The 15,427-nt window shown below is 33.0% G+C and overlaps 2 protein-coding genes across 3 annotated transcripts; both read right to left on the minus strand.

Annotated features, from left to right (window-relative positions):
- Window positions 1-1,584: 1,584 nt before the first annotated feature.
- LOC125870678 (F-box/kelch-repeat protein At3g23880-like) lies at window positions 1,585-6,007 on the minus strand. 2 transcript variants are annotated; one of them, XM_049551175.1, is made up of 2 exons: window positions 4,736-6,007; window positions 1,585-2,023 (listed from the first exon to the last, which is right to left on the minus strand). In XM_049551175.1, the coding sequence occupies exon 1, from the start codon at window positions 5,953-5,955 to the stop codon at window positions 4,810-4,812; it is 1,146 nt and encodes a 381-aa protein (XP_049407132.1). In that variant the 5' UTR covers window positions 5,956-6,007; the 3' UTR covers window positions 1,585-2,023; window positions 4,736-4,809. The 2 variants fall into 2 exon arrangements, with proteins under 2 accessions (XP_049407132.1, XP_049407131.1); XM_049551174.1 differs by lacking the exon at window positions 4,736-6,007 and adding an exon at window positions 2,474-4,721.
- Window positions 6,008-10,113: 4,106 nt separating this feature from the next.
- On the minus strand, window positions 10,114-14,205 carry LOC125870684 (transcription factor UNE12-like). The gene is made up of 7 exons (XM_049551181.1): window positions 13,856-14,205; window positions 13,651-13,749; window positions 12,591-12,710; window positions 12,426-12,491; window positions 11,965-12,030; window positions 10,931-11,008; window positions 10,114-10,828 (listed from the first exon to the last, which is right to left on the minus strand). The coding sequence occupies exons 1-7, from the start codon at window positions 14,105-14,107 to the stop codon at window positions 10,598-10,600; spliced, it is 912 nt and encodes a 303-aa protein (XP_049407138.1). The 5' UTR covers window positions 14,108-14,205; the 3' UTR covers window positions 10,114-10,597.
- Window positions 14,206-15,427: the final 1,222 nt, after the last annotated feature.

Below are 15,427 nucleotides of genomic sequence, written 5' to 3' on the forward strand. Positions count from 1 at the left end.
ATTATCACATGCTCGTCAAATGAATGTCAAAACTTGATGCTAATTATGTTCATTATTAAAATGCCAACATGATTAATGTTCATGTTCATAAATTATTTGTCAAAATGCCAAAATTAATTATTTTATTTATACTATTTAAGAAAAGTCACATGGCTTTAGCCTATATCTGCTGGTTCCATGCTACAACTAACCTTTCATATGTTGGATCCTTCTTTAAATAAAATAAATAAACAAATATTTTGGGGACAGTTGAAAGAAGAAAAATATACAATACAATTTTTTAAAATTATTATTAGTAGTAGTATTTACAATACAATCAAGGATACAACAACTCAGAAAAAAAGAAGAAGCTATAACTAACCAATGTTTGTCAGCATTTTTATATTTGAAATTGAATTCAAGTGGTGGAGTAATTTTATAGTAATATTTTTCCTAATCAATACCTACTCTACTTACATTATATAGCAATAAACTGAGATATACTATTTGTTTTTAACAAAAGTAAACAGAAGAAGTTAAACTAAAAACATCAACCACTTCACTTTCTATATAATTATTATTTGTGCAACAGGTAACATTATCATATAAAACACAAGACTATAATGTAGTTAATCTATATATAATATGTATAATTTTTCTGGATAGTACAATCCACCAAGGGTGTGTCATGAAAAATAATTTCCTAGAAAAGATTTTGTTAAAAAAACTCTATCCATTTCAAAAAGATTTACTTCTTTTTCTTTTTAGTCTATTTAAAAAAGAATGACCTCATTCTTTTTTTGATAACATTTTAATTTTAGCTTTCCACGTGACATGTTTAAAGCCACAAGATTAAAGGACAATTTTATACATTTGACATAACTTTAATTTAGAACCACAAAATTCAAAAGTCTTCTTTATTTTATTAAACTCTGTGTCAAGTCAAACTAGACCATTCTTTGTGAAACGGAGAGAGTGGTTTTACATGTTTAAGTGAGCCTAACTGATGCGAATCCGATTAGTTGAGCCACAAGACTTCAGATATCGAATATTAAAAAAAAATCAAGAGGAAAATTCATAAATAACAACAGTTTAAGCTATAATTACCGATCATAGTGATAGTTGGCTAATTACAAGACGTAGCAATAGTTACTTAAAAAATTCACGACACAATGTATCGATTAACATACAAAGCAAAACAAATAAAACTCAAACTCTCATTATGTCTTGTAATTTTTTAGACTCGCGCTATATCGGATAAATACATGACATATATTTGCTATGTTAGGTAATTTCTCAAAGTGGGCTTTAGTCCATCACAATTCACCTAGACCTTTCTCTTCAACGGTGACTGTTGGACTAAGCTTGCTGTTGAGGCCTCTAATCTAGCAGCCCTTTCCAGTTTGAAAGGGTGGCCCATCATGACCCTAATCTGGGTCATGATCAACACTCGAAAGGCCACCCCAACAACAACATACCCAGTAGTGTAGAGTATACACAGACCTTATCCGTTACCTCGTGGTTGTGGAGATAGAGAGGTTGTTTCCAAAAGGCAACTCAAGCACTCAAACAAATTTAGTCATTCAAACAAACCAACTCCAAGTATCTTATCTCACAATACCAATTCAACAACTCAAGTACTACTAATACAATTTTCTTTGCACTTTCAAATAAAGTTAATTAATACCAAAACAGCAGCCAAGAACAAGTCACAAGCAAATAGTTCTGCTAGGAGGTTTACACAAACAATGCCCCTTAGCTTGCAAGAATTTCCACATGCACACATTTCGACCTATTTTTATTTGCTTCATACAGTTCCACTATAATACATCTAAGTTGTCGTGGCCTGCGCCTTATCTCCCTTGGTTCCTCAATCTAATGGCTCGCATGGGATGCAAATCAACAAATAGAAACCACTATAAGTCGATGCATGTGCGTTAAACTCTTGACATAACTTTTTCATAAGGACTTGCTTGATTGTATATTTGCATGCTTGGCTTCAGTGAGTTCACCTCCTAATGGATACTTGTTTTCATCAATATTACTGCAAATGCGAAAATTGATTCAGCCTTTGTAAGTAAAAGAATAAGTAAATATAGTAATTTGAAGTGATAAATACACAGTTAGCTATCAGCAGCAAGGAAAACACCAAAACTAGATACTATCTATGAGCTTAAACTTCGTTAAATAACTCATTTTGAGCTATTAAGGTTTCACCCATGGAAAATAGTCAGAGAGCCCCCCTGGATCAAAAAAAATATTCTTTTAGGGACAACATCTCCTTTAAAAAGAGCTCAAGAAGAGCAACAACATCAAGTACCATTGAGTTTAAAGTTCAACACACCTGGTAATACAACAAAAATAATTGCTTGTGCAAAAGAGTATCGTTTCTTGAAACTGGTGCAGAACAGGGAAAAAAACTAACAAGATCCGCAAGCAAAATGAAGCAGAATCTAACAGCACTAATGAAAAATACATAGAGTGCAACTCTTACAGGTTATTAGTCACACAATTGTCTTCATCTGAATAATTTCAGCCTCCGTTGTTGTGGCATTCGTTATCCCTGCTGTGGAAAGGGACAAATTAGGCTCTCAACATAGATTTCTGCCTCAAGACATGGACCAAAGTTGGTAACATCTAGATAGCTGATCATGTTATCCTTTGTATTGTATTTCATCAAGCGACCTCCAAACATGCACAAAAGTTCACCTTCATTTGACATTAAAATGGTTGGATGCAATGGATGTGTCATAGGATAACCAGGAGACTTGGTGGTAAATATCTTAGTCCAAGATTCTTTTACCCCATACTCCTTCATAACCCAGACATCTGCATGACTCGATGCATAAATATAAGATGCAGAAAGATCACCCCCTAACACTCCTAGCTTCAAAAATACATATTGTTTAAAACAGGATGGTCGCTCTAGCTCTGCCCATTTCTCATCAGCCAAATCAATAGAAATGATGTTCCATTGCTTGTCAAGCCAATGAAGTTTCCCATTGACAAACTTAGCAGAACCAGCCAAGAGCTCTTGACGTCGAAAATCATCAATGCATCTCCAAGAATCCCTCTTAAGACTATATATTTTGACCTCAACACGACTCAAGTGTCCCCTTGTATAAATAGGAAAAATACCCACTACCTTGTAATCATCTTGCAACTCATTGTATGCAAAACCAAATTTGAAATTAACATGTCCATCCAAATAGTAACGGCGACTTACATCAAGTCTAAAATTAGGCAATTTCTTATACTTTCTAATTGATGGATTCCATAGAAACAAGTCGTACAATCTGTCAAATAGACGGATGGAAAAACAAATCAATCCATTGACAACACCCACAAACCAAAGATAATGATTGGGACTTTTACCGGGATAATCCAAGTCAAATGCCTCCGTTACAGGATGGTAAAGCAAAGACCTAAGAGAACAATCCTTAACAACGAAGACAGATTTAGTAGAAACCTTAACCATAACTCCATGGTGGGTGTAGTTCTTGTTACTAGCGGATGAAGAGAGATGAGCCTTCACAAATTCAGGGCTAGAGATTAAGGAAAGCCAAGATTTCGAAACAGATCTAAATTGCAATAGGGATTTCACCGGAAGCTTTAACAAGATTTCTAGGATGAGTTCTGTAGGAAGGTTAGGCATTGGCAAGACTGAATCTTGGCTTAAAATGGACGAAAAATGGGCAGGATTTGTGGGTTTGCTCCGTTTAGGGTGTCGAGGGATGACTTCATCGCCTCTGGATTCCATTTGAGTTGCAGCAACTATAACTCTTGAAGTTGGAGACTAGGTTTAATGTTTTTCCCTTCTTATAGTGAAAGCTCCAAGTTTGGGGAAATAGCAAATTTAGCACTTATGCTATTGCAGAATTGTGTTTATGATCCCTCTATTATATATTTATATCTATATCATATAATCATATATACTATACTATATTATTCTATAAGTGGGAAGCCTCAAAGGTAAAAGTTGAAAGACGAAACAACCATCAAAAGTTGATCGACAGTTTTTCCCTTTAAGCAAGCATTATTCATCAACTCTTTTGGTGCAAAAAGTTAAATACAAATTCTAAAAAGATAAAACAATTTAGAATTAAGACACCTACTTAAAATGCTGATAAATTATTTCATTTACGAGAAGATGTGATCCGCTTATATAAGTGAATTTTAAATCAATATTATCTACAAACATTATCATTACAAATTTTATTTCATCAAGTATTACCTTATCTCACAATCTTTATCTATATCATATTAAAGCACGAAGGTACTTAGAAACGTTTATTGAACTTTTTTGCCCTTCATTAAAGACTCTACGGAGTCGTTTGGTGTGAGGTATTAGCTATAATAATCCCAGAATAAAATGTAGGATTATTTTATCCCACGTCTGGTTGGAGGTATTAGGTAGTCCTTGGATTATTTATCCCCACCATTTTTGACATACTGATGGGATAACTTATCCAATATACATGGTGGAATAACTCATCCCGAGATAATTAATCACAGGATACATGTTCCCAATCAAACGAACCCTACAATCTTTCAGGAACAATCTCTCTATCTCCGCAACATCCGATAACATTGAGTTTAAAGTTCAAGACATCAGTAATGCAATCAAAATAACTATTTTTGAAAAGATTATCATTTCTTGAAAATAGTGCAAGAAAGGAAATTGACTAACAAGATCCCCAAGCAATATGAAGCAGAATTTAACACTTGAGAAAAATGCAAAGAGTGTAACTCTTACAGGTTATAAGTCACGCGATTGTCTTCATCAGAATCATTTCAGCCTCTGTTGTTGTTGGTGAAATCGTGGTCTCATCAGTAAAAAGGGCAAACTAGACTCTTAACATAGATTTGTACCTCATGACATGGAGCTAACTTAGTAACATCTAGATATTTGATAGAGTCATCCTTTGGATTGTATTTCATGAAACGTGATCCAAACTTAAGCAAAATTTCACCTTCATTTGACATTAAAATGATTGGATAAAATATACGTCCCATAGAATCTTCGGGAGACTTGACGGTGAACATCTTTGTCCAAGATTCTTTTACTCCATATTCCTTCATAACCCATACATCAACATGAGTCCACGCGTAATTACAAAACACAGAAAGATCACTCTCAAACACTCCTAGCTTCAAAAATCCACATCCTTTAAAACAGCAGGGTTGATCTACCTCTGCCCATTTCTCATCCGCCAAATCCATAGAAATAATGTTCCAGTGCTTATCAAGCCAATGGAGTTTCCCATTAACAAACTTAGCAAAATCACCCAATAGCTCCACGCCTTTATAATCTTTAACACGTTTCCAAGAATCACTCTTTAGACTATATATTTTGACCTCAACACGACAAAGACTTGCATAACTATAAATAGGGAAAATACCCACTATCTTGTAATCATCTTCGAATTCATCATATGCAAAGCCAAAAGTGAAATAAGGAACAATATGCTCCTCGTAAAGCAATTTCTTATACTTTCTAATTGATGGATTCCATATAATAAAGCAATCTAATCCGTAAAATAGATTGATAGCAAGACAAATCAATCCATTAACCGAACCCACAAAGAGAGGAAAAGCATCAGGATTTTTACCTGGATTATCCAACTCAATTGATTCAGGTTCAGAATCGTAAAGTAAAGAGCTAACAGAACAAGTTTTGACACCGCGGCTAGTATTAGAAGCCTTAGCTATAACTCCGTGGTGGATGTAATCCTTGTTACTAGCGGATAATAAGAGATGGGTCTTCACAAAATAAGAGGTAGAGATTAAGGAAAGCCAAGATTTTGAAACTGATCGGAATTGTAAAAGCGATTTCACCGGAAGTCTTAACATGATTTCTGTGATGAGTTCTTCAGGAAGATTAGGCATTGAAAAGACTGAATCTTCACTACAAATGGACTGAATTTCTGTAGATTTGCTCCGTTTTGGGAGAATTTCATCTTCTTTGAATTCCATATTTGGGTTTGCATAAATATGAACTGAGTTGGGAATTTTGCTGATGACCCACCCCACCTACACACGAAGATAAAATTTATAGAGTCGATTTTTAACTATTTTAATTTGTTAATTATTGTAATTTATAGGACTTTTATGTAATTTTTAAATAATATATGTCACTTTCATTGTTAATTATTGAGATTTGCAATACGTTTTACGTAGTTTTTAAATTAAATAATGCATGTTGCTTCTTATAAAAAAATTCGATTGATTCATAAAATTAATCTATTTGTGTCATATAAAATGAGACAAAAGAAGTAACATGTATTATTTAATTTGAAAACTATATAAAAAGTGTTGTAAATCTCAAATCTCAACTATTAACAACATAATGACTCTTCAAATTCTATTTGTGATACATATATTTGGATAAGATAAGTAACATATATTATTTAAAAATTACGTAAAAATCCTATAAATTACAATAATTAACAACTTAAAATATTTAAAAATTATATTAAACTTTTTAAATTTTATTTATATCACATAAAATGAGAACAAAAAAATAACAAATATTGAGTTTGTGCTAGAGCACTAAGGAGAATAAGCTACCACCTCTCTGTCAACACGTCTGTTATTTGGAATTAATATTCAATCTGGGGTTACTTTTGTCAATTCATCCTTTTGTAAGACACGTGTAGCTCTTTGAATAAGACACACGGTCACTTTACAACCCCTTCTTTGCTTTTAAAGTTAGTCCTAACTTAATTATTATTATGTCAATTAAACTTGCGGGCCCTGCTTGTGTCTCACTTGGATTACTATTATTGTGAAAATTCTACTATCAGTGTCACAAAATTGAAATAGATGGAATAACATATCTTATTTAAAAATAACGTAAAAGTATTATAAATCATAATAATTATTTATTAAAAATATATAAAAGACATCAAAATTTGATAATTTTCGAAATTCTATCGATGCCACATAGATAGGAGTAACCTATACTATCTAAAAATTATATTAAAAGTGCTATAAATTATAATAATTAATAACTTAAAATATTTACAAATCATAAAAAAAATTAATTGACTTTCAAAACTTTATTTAGATCGCATAAATTGAGACAAAATAAATATTCTCTTTGTCTAACAATAGTTGTCCACTATTGACTTGACACACTCCTTAAGAAAAAAAAAATAAGGGTAATATTACTATATTATCCTTTGACTTTATTAAATTTAATACTTTGAGAAATATGTTAGATGATAAATAGTATTTAATAATAAGGGTAAAATAGATATAAAAAGGTAAATTATCTCTTGATTTTTTAAATTGGACAAATATTATTGGATAACTATTTTTTAGTATAATAGACTACTATTGTTGGACAGAGAAAATAACATATATTGGGTCCGTACTGGCACAAGCTCCATTATCTAGTGTGTATATATATATAACAATATTTATGATTTTCGCTTTATTTTTGTATGACAAGTACTGAAAACTAGAATTTTCTTTTTCGTTTCAGGAATGTAAAATATTTCTACTAAATTTCTGTTGATGAGTTGTTTTTCATTTCTTTGTTTAAAAAACATAGGATGTAATGTAGATGTTGGTTACAAATTGTGATTCATGTTGCATTGAAATATATTTGTGCTTTAGTTTGTGTCCACTTCAATATAGATGAGTCACATTTATTAAAAAGAGGTTTAGAACTTCCTAGAGCAAATTCAAATTTAGTCGGGTGTCAATTCAAATGCAAGTACCAGACAACACGCAAAATAAATTGAGCATCATGCAAGCCCATTCTCGTTGCAATATGGGCAAAACTCAAATTGATGAATTCCATATAAACAAGTCATTCTAATATGTTACATATATCAATGATAAGACAAATAAATCCATTGACAGAACTACAAGCCAAAGATAATTATCACGATTTTTACTTAGATAATCCAAGTCAAATGACTTAGTAGATGATAAAGTAAAACACTAAGGAGCCGTTTAGTAGGATGTATTAAATCAGATAGTCCTTGTATTAAAATTTAGTGCACCCAATACAATATTTGATTGCATAATTCAACTCAAACATACCTAATATATGGATAACCTAATAAACCATATGTGATTTTATCTAATATCTAGAATATCTACCCAATACAATTTTGGTTGTACAATTCAATTCAAACACAAACACACCTATATATGGATAACCTAACTCAACATAGGTTTTATCTAATACCTAGAATATCGGGGTCGTTTGATGTTAAGGATAAGAATAAATAGTCCTGAGATAAAAAAAATAATTCTGGAATAAAAATTTGGTATCTTGTTTGATTGTCATGTTTGGGATAACTTATCCCACCATTTAGGAGTCGTTTGGTAGGCCGCATTAAAACAAATAGTCCATGTATTATGTATGGTATTATTTAGTACTACGTTTGGTAGGGATTTGGGCTTATGTATAACTAATCCATGGATTAGTTATACCTCCTACATGGTATTATAGGTTGTATTACTAATACCTTTCATTTTGAGGGATTAGTAATACATAGGAATTATGATATAATACCATGGGATAAGTCTATGTAAAGACAAAAATATCCCTCAACTCATTTATTTTCTTGATTTATGGTTTATATTTGTACTAGTAAATTTATTTAAATAGATTATCTTACAAATTATTTAGAGAAAGTTGTTTGTCACTAGATAAATCCAATACAAATTGATACAATATTTAAAATGTGAGTTGTTTAACATAAACTAATTAAAAGGGCAAATATATCACCACATGACGTTTGTGATCTTAATTGAATGTATATAAATATTTGTATTTTGAACAATTTATAAAATTGCATACATATTAAAACTATAACTTACAATTTTTATGTGTAAATGTAGATGAATTATTCAATTTTACTATTGTTTGCCGTCTTTTCAATTTTAAAAGTTGATAGTTTATCTTCTTTTTTTTTAATTGAAAATTGACATTTTGTAAGTAATTAATATTAAGATGACAATTATTTATCCTCAAACAATTTAAGTGGGAAAAAAAGAGAGGCAAACATGACAACAAAATTATTCTTTCTCATAGCTAGTTAGAAGGCCATAAAAAATAATATTGTCCGGCAATTATTTACCTTAACTCAATTGCATAATAATTCAAGGGTATAATTGAAAAGAAGTTTTTTATAACGTTTCAATCCAAGCATAAGATGAGTTGGGAAACAATGAACCAAACACTTGATAAAAACAAACCTTGCATTACTAATCCCTACACTATTAATCCATGTATTACTAATCCCAACAAACTTGTTCCCAACCAAATGATAAGGGATTTACTAATACCGGGTTTAATAATACTTGGATAATACAACAAAATGACTGAAGTGCCCCTCAATTCTTTATATAATCTTAAGAATTGAAAAAGAAACATCCTATTTCTCAATTATAAACAAGCCTAAATATTATCCAATTTTATACTTCAGTTGTACAATTGAGAAATAATGTTTCAGCGATGATCTTTTTTTTTTTTTTTTTTTGGTTAATATGTTGAGGTGGGGGCTCCTTTATTCCAATGTGAAATCTGTACAAACTGGCCCAACTGAGCCCAAAAGAAAACAACAAGCAAAATATTTGTCCCTAGTCCAAGGAAGACCGACTGCCTATGCCTAGAATCTAGGATTTCCTAATTTGAGCTCCACTTCTTTCGTTTCAGCGATGATCAAATTTTGCACCCAACTAAAAAAATAACATCTTTTTTTTTTGCTCATTCACTAGGTGCTTACATACATGATTTGTCAAATTAACATATAATTTTTAAGCAATAGAGTGTAACTGTAGTATTGCACTTTGCTGCAGACTTGAAACACCATGTTTTCTCACTCACCTAGTGTATGGTTAGCAATGGCTAGAAGTATTGCTTATTCTACGCAGTCCTAGCCAATTATATGAACTACAAAATTTCATAAGAATTAAGGGATATAATTGGAAAGAATTTTTTTTTTCGTAAAGCTTTAAACCAAACACAAGACTAGGTGAGAAGCAATGAACCAAACACTTGATTAAAAATAATCCCTGAATTACTATAACCCTTAATTGTTTTTCACCAGAAACTCCACATTATACTAGATGCAAAAAAAGACAAAAAGTACAACAAAGGCACTAATCATATTTTCAGAACTTTTTGGAGGGAAAGCAACTTCAACTACCCATTACAATAATATACTAAAATTACAATATACTTTACAACAACCAGTTGGTTACTTTTACAAAGCCCCACCATCCACTATGCAAAGGATAAAGGGAGTCCCCACAATCCCACAACAAAATGGTGGAAGAAGAGCAGCTAATCATAGATAACTTTGAAAAAGAAGCTCACCTCATCCGAAAATGATGCTAATTGATTGGGTGCTTTCATACGTTTACCTTTGTCCAAGGTATGATGACATCATGCCTTGTTTGACGAAACTCCAGAAAGGTAATAAAAAAAAAAGGGCCAATGGTTGGGATAAAAGCAAAAGTTGTGGCATCTGACATTGATTGCATTGCCACCAATTACACAGGAAAATACAAATGGATGGTAGGTAAGGATACAAAGGAGGGGGAACATAAGGCTATTAGGAGTTCTCAGAGGCACGTGCAACGAATTGAAGGTCTATGATGGGGCTGCCGCTTCAGGCTTGACCAGTGACTGGTCATCCGGTTGCTGAGTAGGATAGATGAGTGCAGCAAGTGATATGGGCATGATGCAGAGTGATTTAGACTGAAGGTATTGCATGGCTGCACCGACGTCTTCCTCCATGAGCTTAGCAACCTCTTGTTCTGTGTCGACATTGGACCACTTATCCCATATATGCTGGTTGGATCTACTTTCACCACTGTCCCCCTAAGATAGAGAAAAAACAAGAAAAATTTCAACTCAAGCTATTAGACACTGTTTTTAAGGTCTTAGATGTTCAATTAGTAGCAACAGGAATTCATTCATTACCTCCACAGATTGCAATGGAATGTCAGCAACAAGTTGTGCCACTGCACTGGCTCCTCCCAGCCTACTCATGCTCAGTACCTTTAGGCAGTTTAAATGCAAACAATTTACAAGACAGATACAAGAATGAAAACCAGGAAATCTCCAAAACCAGCTAGGGACTATGATGGCCAAGAAATTCAATATACACTGAACTCACAAAGGAATGGAAACTCGTACCAGAGCATAACAGTAACATGCTACTAAGTTAAGAGTTATAGATCAGGATTATCAATGATTGGCATGATAACTGTCGTGGAAGTAAAGCAATCACTAGGGACCACTAGACGAGATGTAAGTTTCTTGTTGAGGCACCAACCATCCTTCAAGAGGTTATTTATATGGTAGAACAGAGGACATCTTTTGAGAAGGCAATGGTATAATAGAAGACTTCTAACTAAAAGTAAGAGAAAGTAAAAGGCTTATCTAAAAAATATAATTCGCAGAGTGATGTGAAACCAAAATAGGAAGTGTATGTAAATCAGGACCAGGGGAGTAGCTTGTAGAACAGGCCAGGAAGAGAATTAGTTTCAAATTACCCAGAAGGAGAATAGACATTTACTTATTTGAAACTGAAATTAATATATAAGCAAATCTGTTAACCTGTTCTTAATATAAAACTAATAAGGCAACCATTTCCCAAGAAATCAAGCTAAACATAGCTCAAGATACGTAACATGAATAAGATAGTTAACTCAATCACCATTAGAGAAACCAACACTCAGAAAACCACATGATTCAAAACCACCAAACCCCCATCAAGGAAGTGTCCAACGTGATGGTTAAAACGAACTAGCGAGATCTACGGGAATGGATTAATGATAACGGCTCCTACAATTTTAAAGTGAAAATTAAATCATATCGAGAGGAATAATTGTGAAAGCAGAATCATTGTACAGAACTCAGAAGCCAAAAACCTCATTTTCTCTGGGACATGGTGGGAAGAGTTAATGACTAAGCTAGCAATTAAGATCAACGTTAAAAAAAAGACATCTTACCTTAACTTGAAGCCTTAAGAACTTCACATAGTCCAGAATCTCATCAAGCATTGCTGCCCTATCTGTCTGGCAAGAGAAATATAATATTTCAATACCCCAAGCTACCACATTCCTTTTAATTTCACCCTTTACACAAAGCACCCATTGATATTAGATGCTGAATAACTAAGACAAAGTCCAATTTCAAAAAGCCCAATTACTAGAATGTAAATTGAATCATCAGACACTCCACTGCAAATAAAAGCTTGCCTACAAGATTATTCATCTTATACCTGTTTTAGTGTTACGTATTACTAGTATTTTATGGCGCCATGATGTGGACAAAAAAGTAAAATTACTATTATTTGTAAACATAAGACTTCATTTTTAGAGAGCCGGAGTATGACATTTGCGATGAGTAAAGGACAACCCTATTCACGAAAATAAAAACCTGTGGCAGGTAACTAGACACTTGGACACACCTTATTGCAGCTGGGTACCAGTTCCTGCAAAGCCTTTATTCTTTCTGATATCCTCTCTCTTCTCAGCTGCAAGAAAAAAAGAAACAGATCATTTATTTAGTACTACTTGTTTCTAGAGGACTCCCACAATAAATCACGTCAGTCCTTATGAAATGTAGATCTTACCCTCTCAGCAATGCTATGTGGATCTGTGGCTTGTCCCCTCCGAGCTCGAACCCTAGGACGAATTGAAGGTGGGTGCGGTACAGTTACTGTTGTGCTCGTTGTTGGTGGGCCTTGAAAAGGCTGCAAGAATCCAAGAGACATTATAAGCTAGAAAAAGATGCAGTAATTATCTAGTCCCCTCATTGACAAAGAGGCCATGTTCGTCTTAGAGAAACATAATTTAAATCATAGTTATCAAGCATGAATCATACAACTAATTAAACTTCAAAAATAAAGAGAGTAAACAAAATAATGGATGCAATACCAAGCACCGAAGGGTGTGGTCTAGTGATCAAAGAGGTGGGAGAAGAACCATGACTCCATAAGGTCTAAGGTCTATTAAGGCAAAAAAACACCAGGTAATTTCTTCCTATATATCCAACCCTTGGTGGGTAGAATTACCTGACACCCGTATTGAAGGGTGATAGCAAAATACCCGGTGGAATAGTCGAGGTGAACTGGTCTTGACCACCACCATCTTAAAAGAATAAATATATAACAGTGTTCTACCTTCTTATTATCAGATAATATGCCTCAATTAGAAAAAAATTTACCCTTCAAGCCCATACACTTTCCATATAGTCATTCGCAAGGAGCATTAAAATTGCGTACATACAGATTCTGGACTAGTTTCAGACAGCTCACCGACTACAAGTTTGTATATGCATTTAAATTTCAGCTTCTAAACCTTTAATCATTTAAGCACAGTCTACAAAGGGCTTGACCACAAAGTTGTCTCTCATAAAACCTTGGGAAGCAAAATCCTGGAGCGGTCTAAACAATTGCAATATTTACAAGTCACAACAAAACTAACAATACATAAGACACTAAACACTGAAACCTATCAAAATCTTTCTTTTTCTAAAAAAAAAATCAACACATGAAAACTGAAATGAACTCAATTTTATATTTCCAGATATTTATATCGTAATATTATCTGTATTGGAGAATAATAATGAGCAATTCTGGAGAACATTTTTTAGCAATAACTTTCTCAATCAAAACACACACAGTGAGTAACCTGGACATGGTGAATAGAAGGCACAGAGTGACGAACTGCATGAGATTGCAAGTGTTCTAGACCTGCATATAGATTTCCGATATTCATTCCATCTCTTTCCTGCAAAATAAACAAAAAAATAAGTTAAACTCGTCAGTTTTCCATCATAGATATTATAAAAACAGGAAAATGCCAAACGCAAAAAAAAAAAAACAAAAAAACTTACATGCTTCACTGCATAAGCACCAGCTTCGCTGACGTCATCACGGCCGTTATCCAAGCTCAATCCCAACGGGAACAAAGGTTGCTGTAGGCCAGAAGCAGCGGCAGAGTTAAGATGAGATACGGCAGACGCCGAGGTAAACGACGTCGTCTCTGATGGAGTGCCAACATCAGCAACCGGCAAGCCATAGGAAGGAATAGCGAGAATTTGCTCGAGGAAATCATCGGCGTAGGCTTCCGGTTGGTTTGCTGCCATGCCGGAGATTTACCCGGCGAAATTAATTTTTTTTTCCGGCGAGAAGAAGTTAAGGGTTTTGAGGAACTGAAATGGAATGTCTCTGTTTGGCTTTCGTGCTTTGTGGCATGCGTTTAAAAAGTGTGATGATTTTTTGATTACTTTATTTTTTGCTGGTAGCCCCCTGGAATTCATTGTAATGTTGTCTTTTGCCTCTATAGGTTTTGCAAATTGCTCTTTTCTTTTAACAAAAAAGATTTGTTAATGATGCACGTGCATCATTAGAAATTCAGTGAATAATATAACAATAATAATATACTCAGTGAAATTCAAGTGGATAAAGTGCACGCGCATTATTAGAAATTCAGTGAATAATATAACAATAACAATATACTCAGTGAAATTTCAAGTGAGATCTGGAGAGAATAAAGTATACAGAGATCTTATAACTATTTCTTGGAGATAGAGATGTTGTTTTAGAAAGATAATTGGCTCAAGTGCATCAAATCCAAAATTTGGTGGATGATGAGTCTGTTTATTTATTCCTCTTCACATAAATATCAGATTTTTATTTATAATAGCTTGAACGTCTAACCATAATATCTACGTTCTTATCGCTAGATCAAAAAATTTTGTGACCAAATTGATCATTATTTTTATTACTGATCGGGTGCTGAAAAAAAATAAGTTTACTTTGACAGATAAAGGCAGAGCTAACTATTTGGTTATGGATCAGGTTAAATCTAGTACCTTCGATCTAAATTTTATTTTTTAATTAAAAACTCGATTAAAGATATACAAATTATCAATTTAAAACTCGATAAATTTAAAGAAGTAAAATTATGAATTTGAAATTCTTACTACGCCTCTATTGTTGACATAGAAGGGATATTCCTTGTGTTACTAATTTAATGTTGTGAAGTAGTAAGTATTATCTATATTTGTTACATAGTGTGGACTTGTGTAAATAGATTATATTTTCCATCTTATAGTAAGTAGATTAAATTTGATAAAGAAAATATTTGAAAACCACTCTGATTAATTTCCTTGTTATAGAACATCAAGACACATTGAAAATGTTGTCTAGTATTGTTGCTTAAAATAAGAAATTGTTTTAATTGATGTGTGTGTGTTGTGACTTGTGTGTATGTATACATTAAAAGTAAGTGTGTGCTCTTAAGAAACATAAATGTTTTCAACTTCTTGAAACGCAAAATATTTTTTGTTACGGTAGAATTATTCGATATTTATAATGATGAGCTATAACAGGTACTTGATATAATAGTTGAGGTATGTATATGCAAATTCTATGCATTATTATGTACAATTGGTTTACATTCC

The sequence above is a fragment of the Solanum stenotomum genome, chromosome 7, assembly GCF_019186545.1.
Source record: "Solanum stenotomum isolate F172 chromosome 7, ASM1918654v1, whole genome shotgun sequence".
NCBI classification, from domain to species: domain Eukaryota; kingdom Viridiplantae; phylum Streptophyta; class Magnoliopsida; order Solanales; family Solanaceae; genus Solanum; species Solanum stenotomum.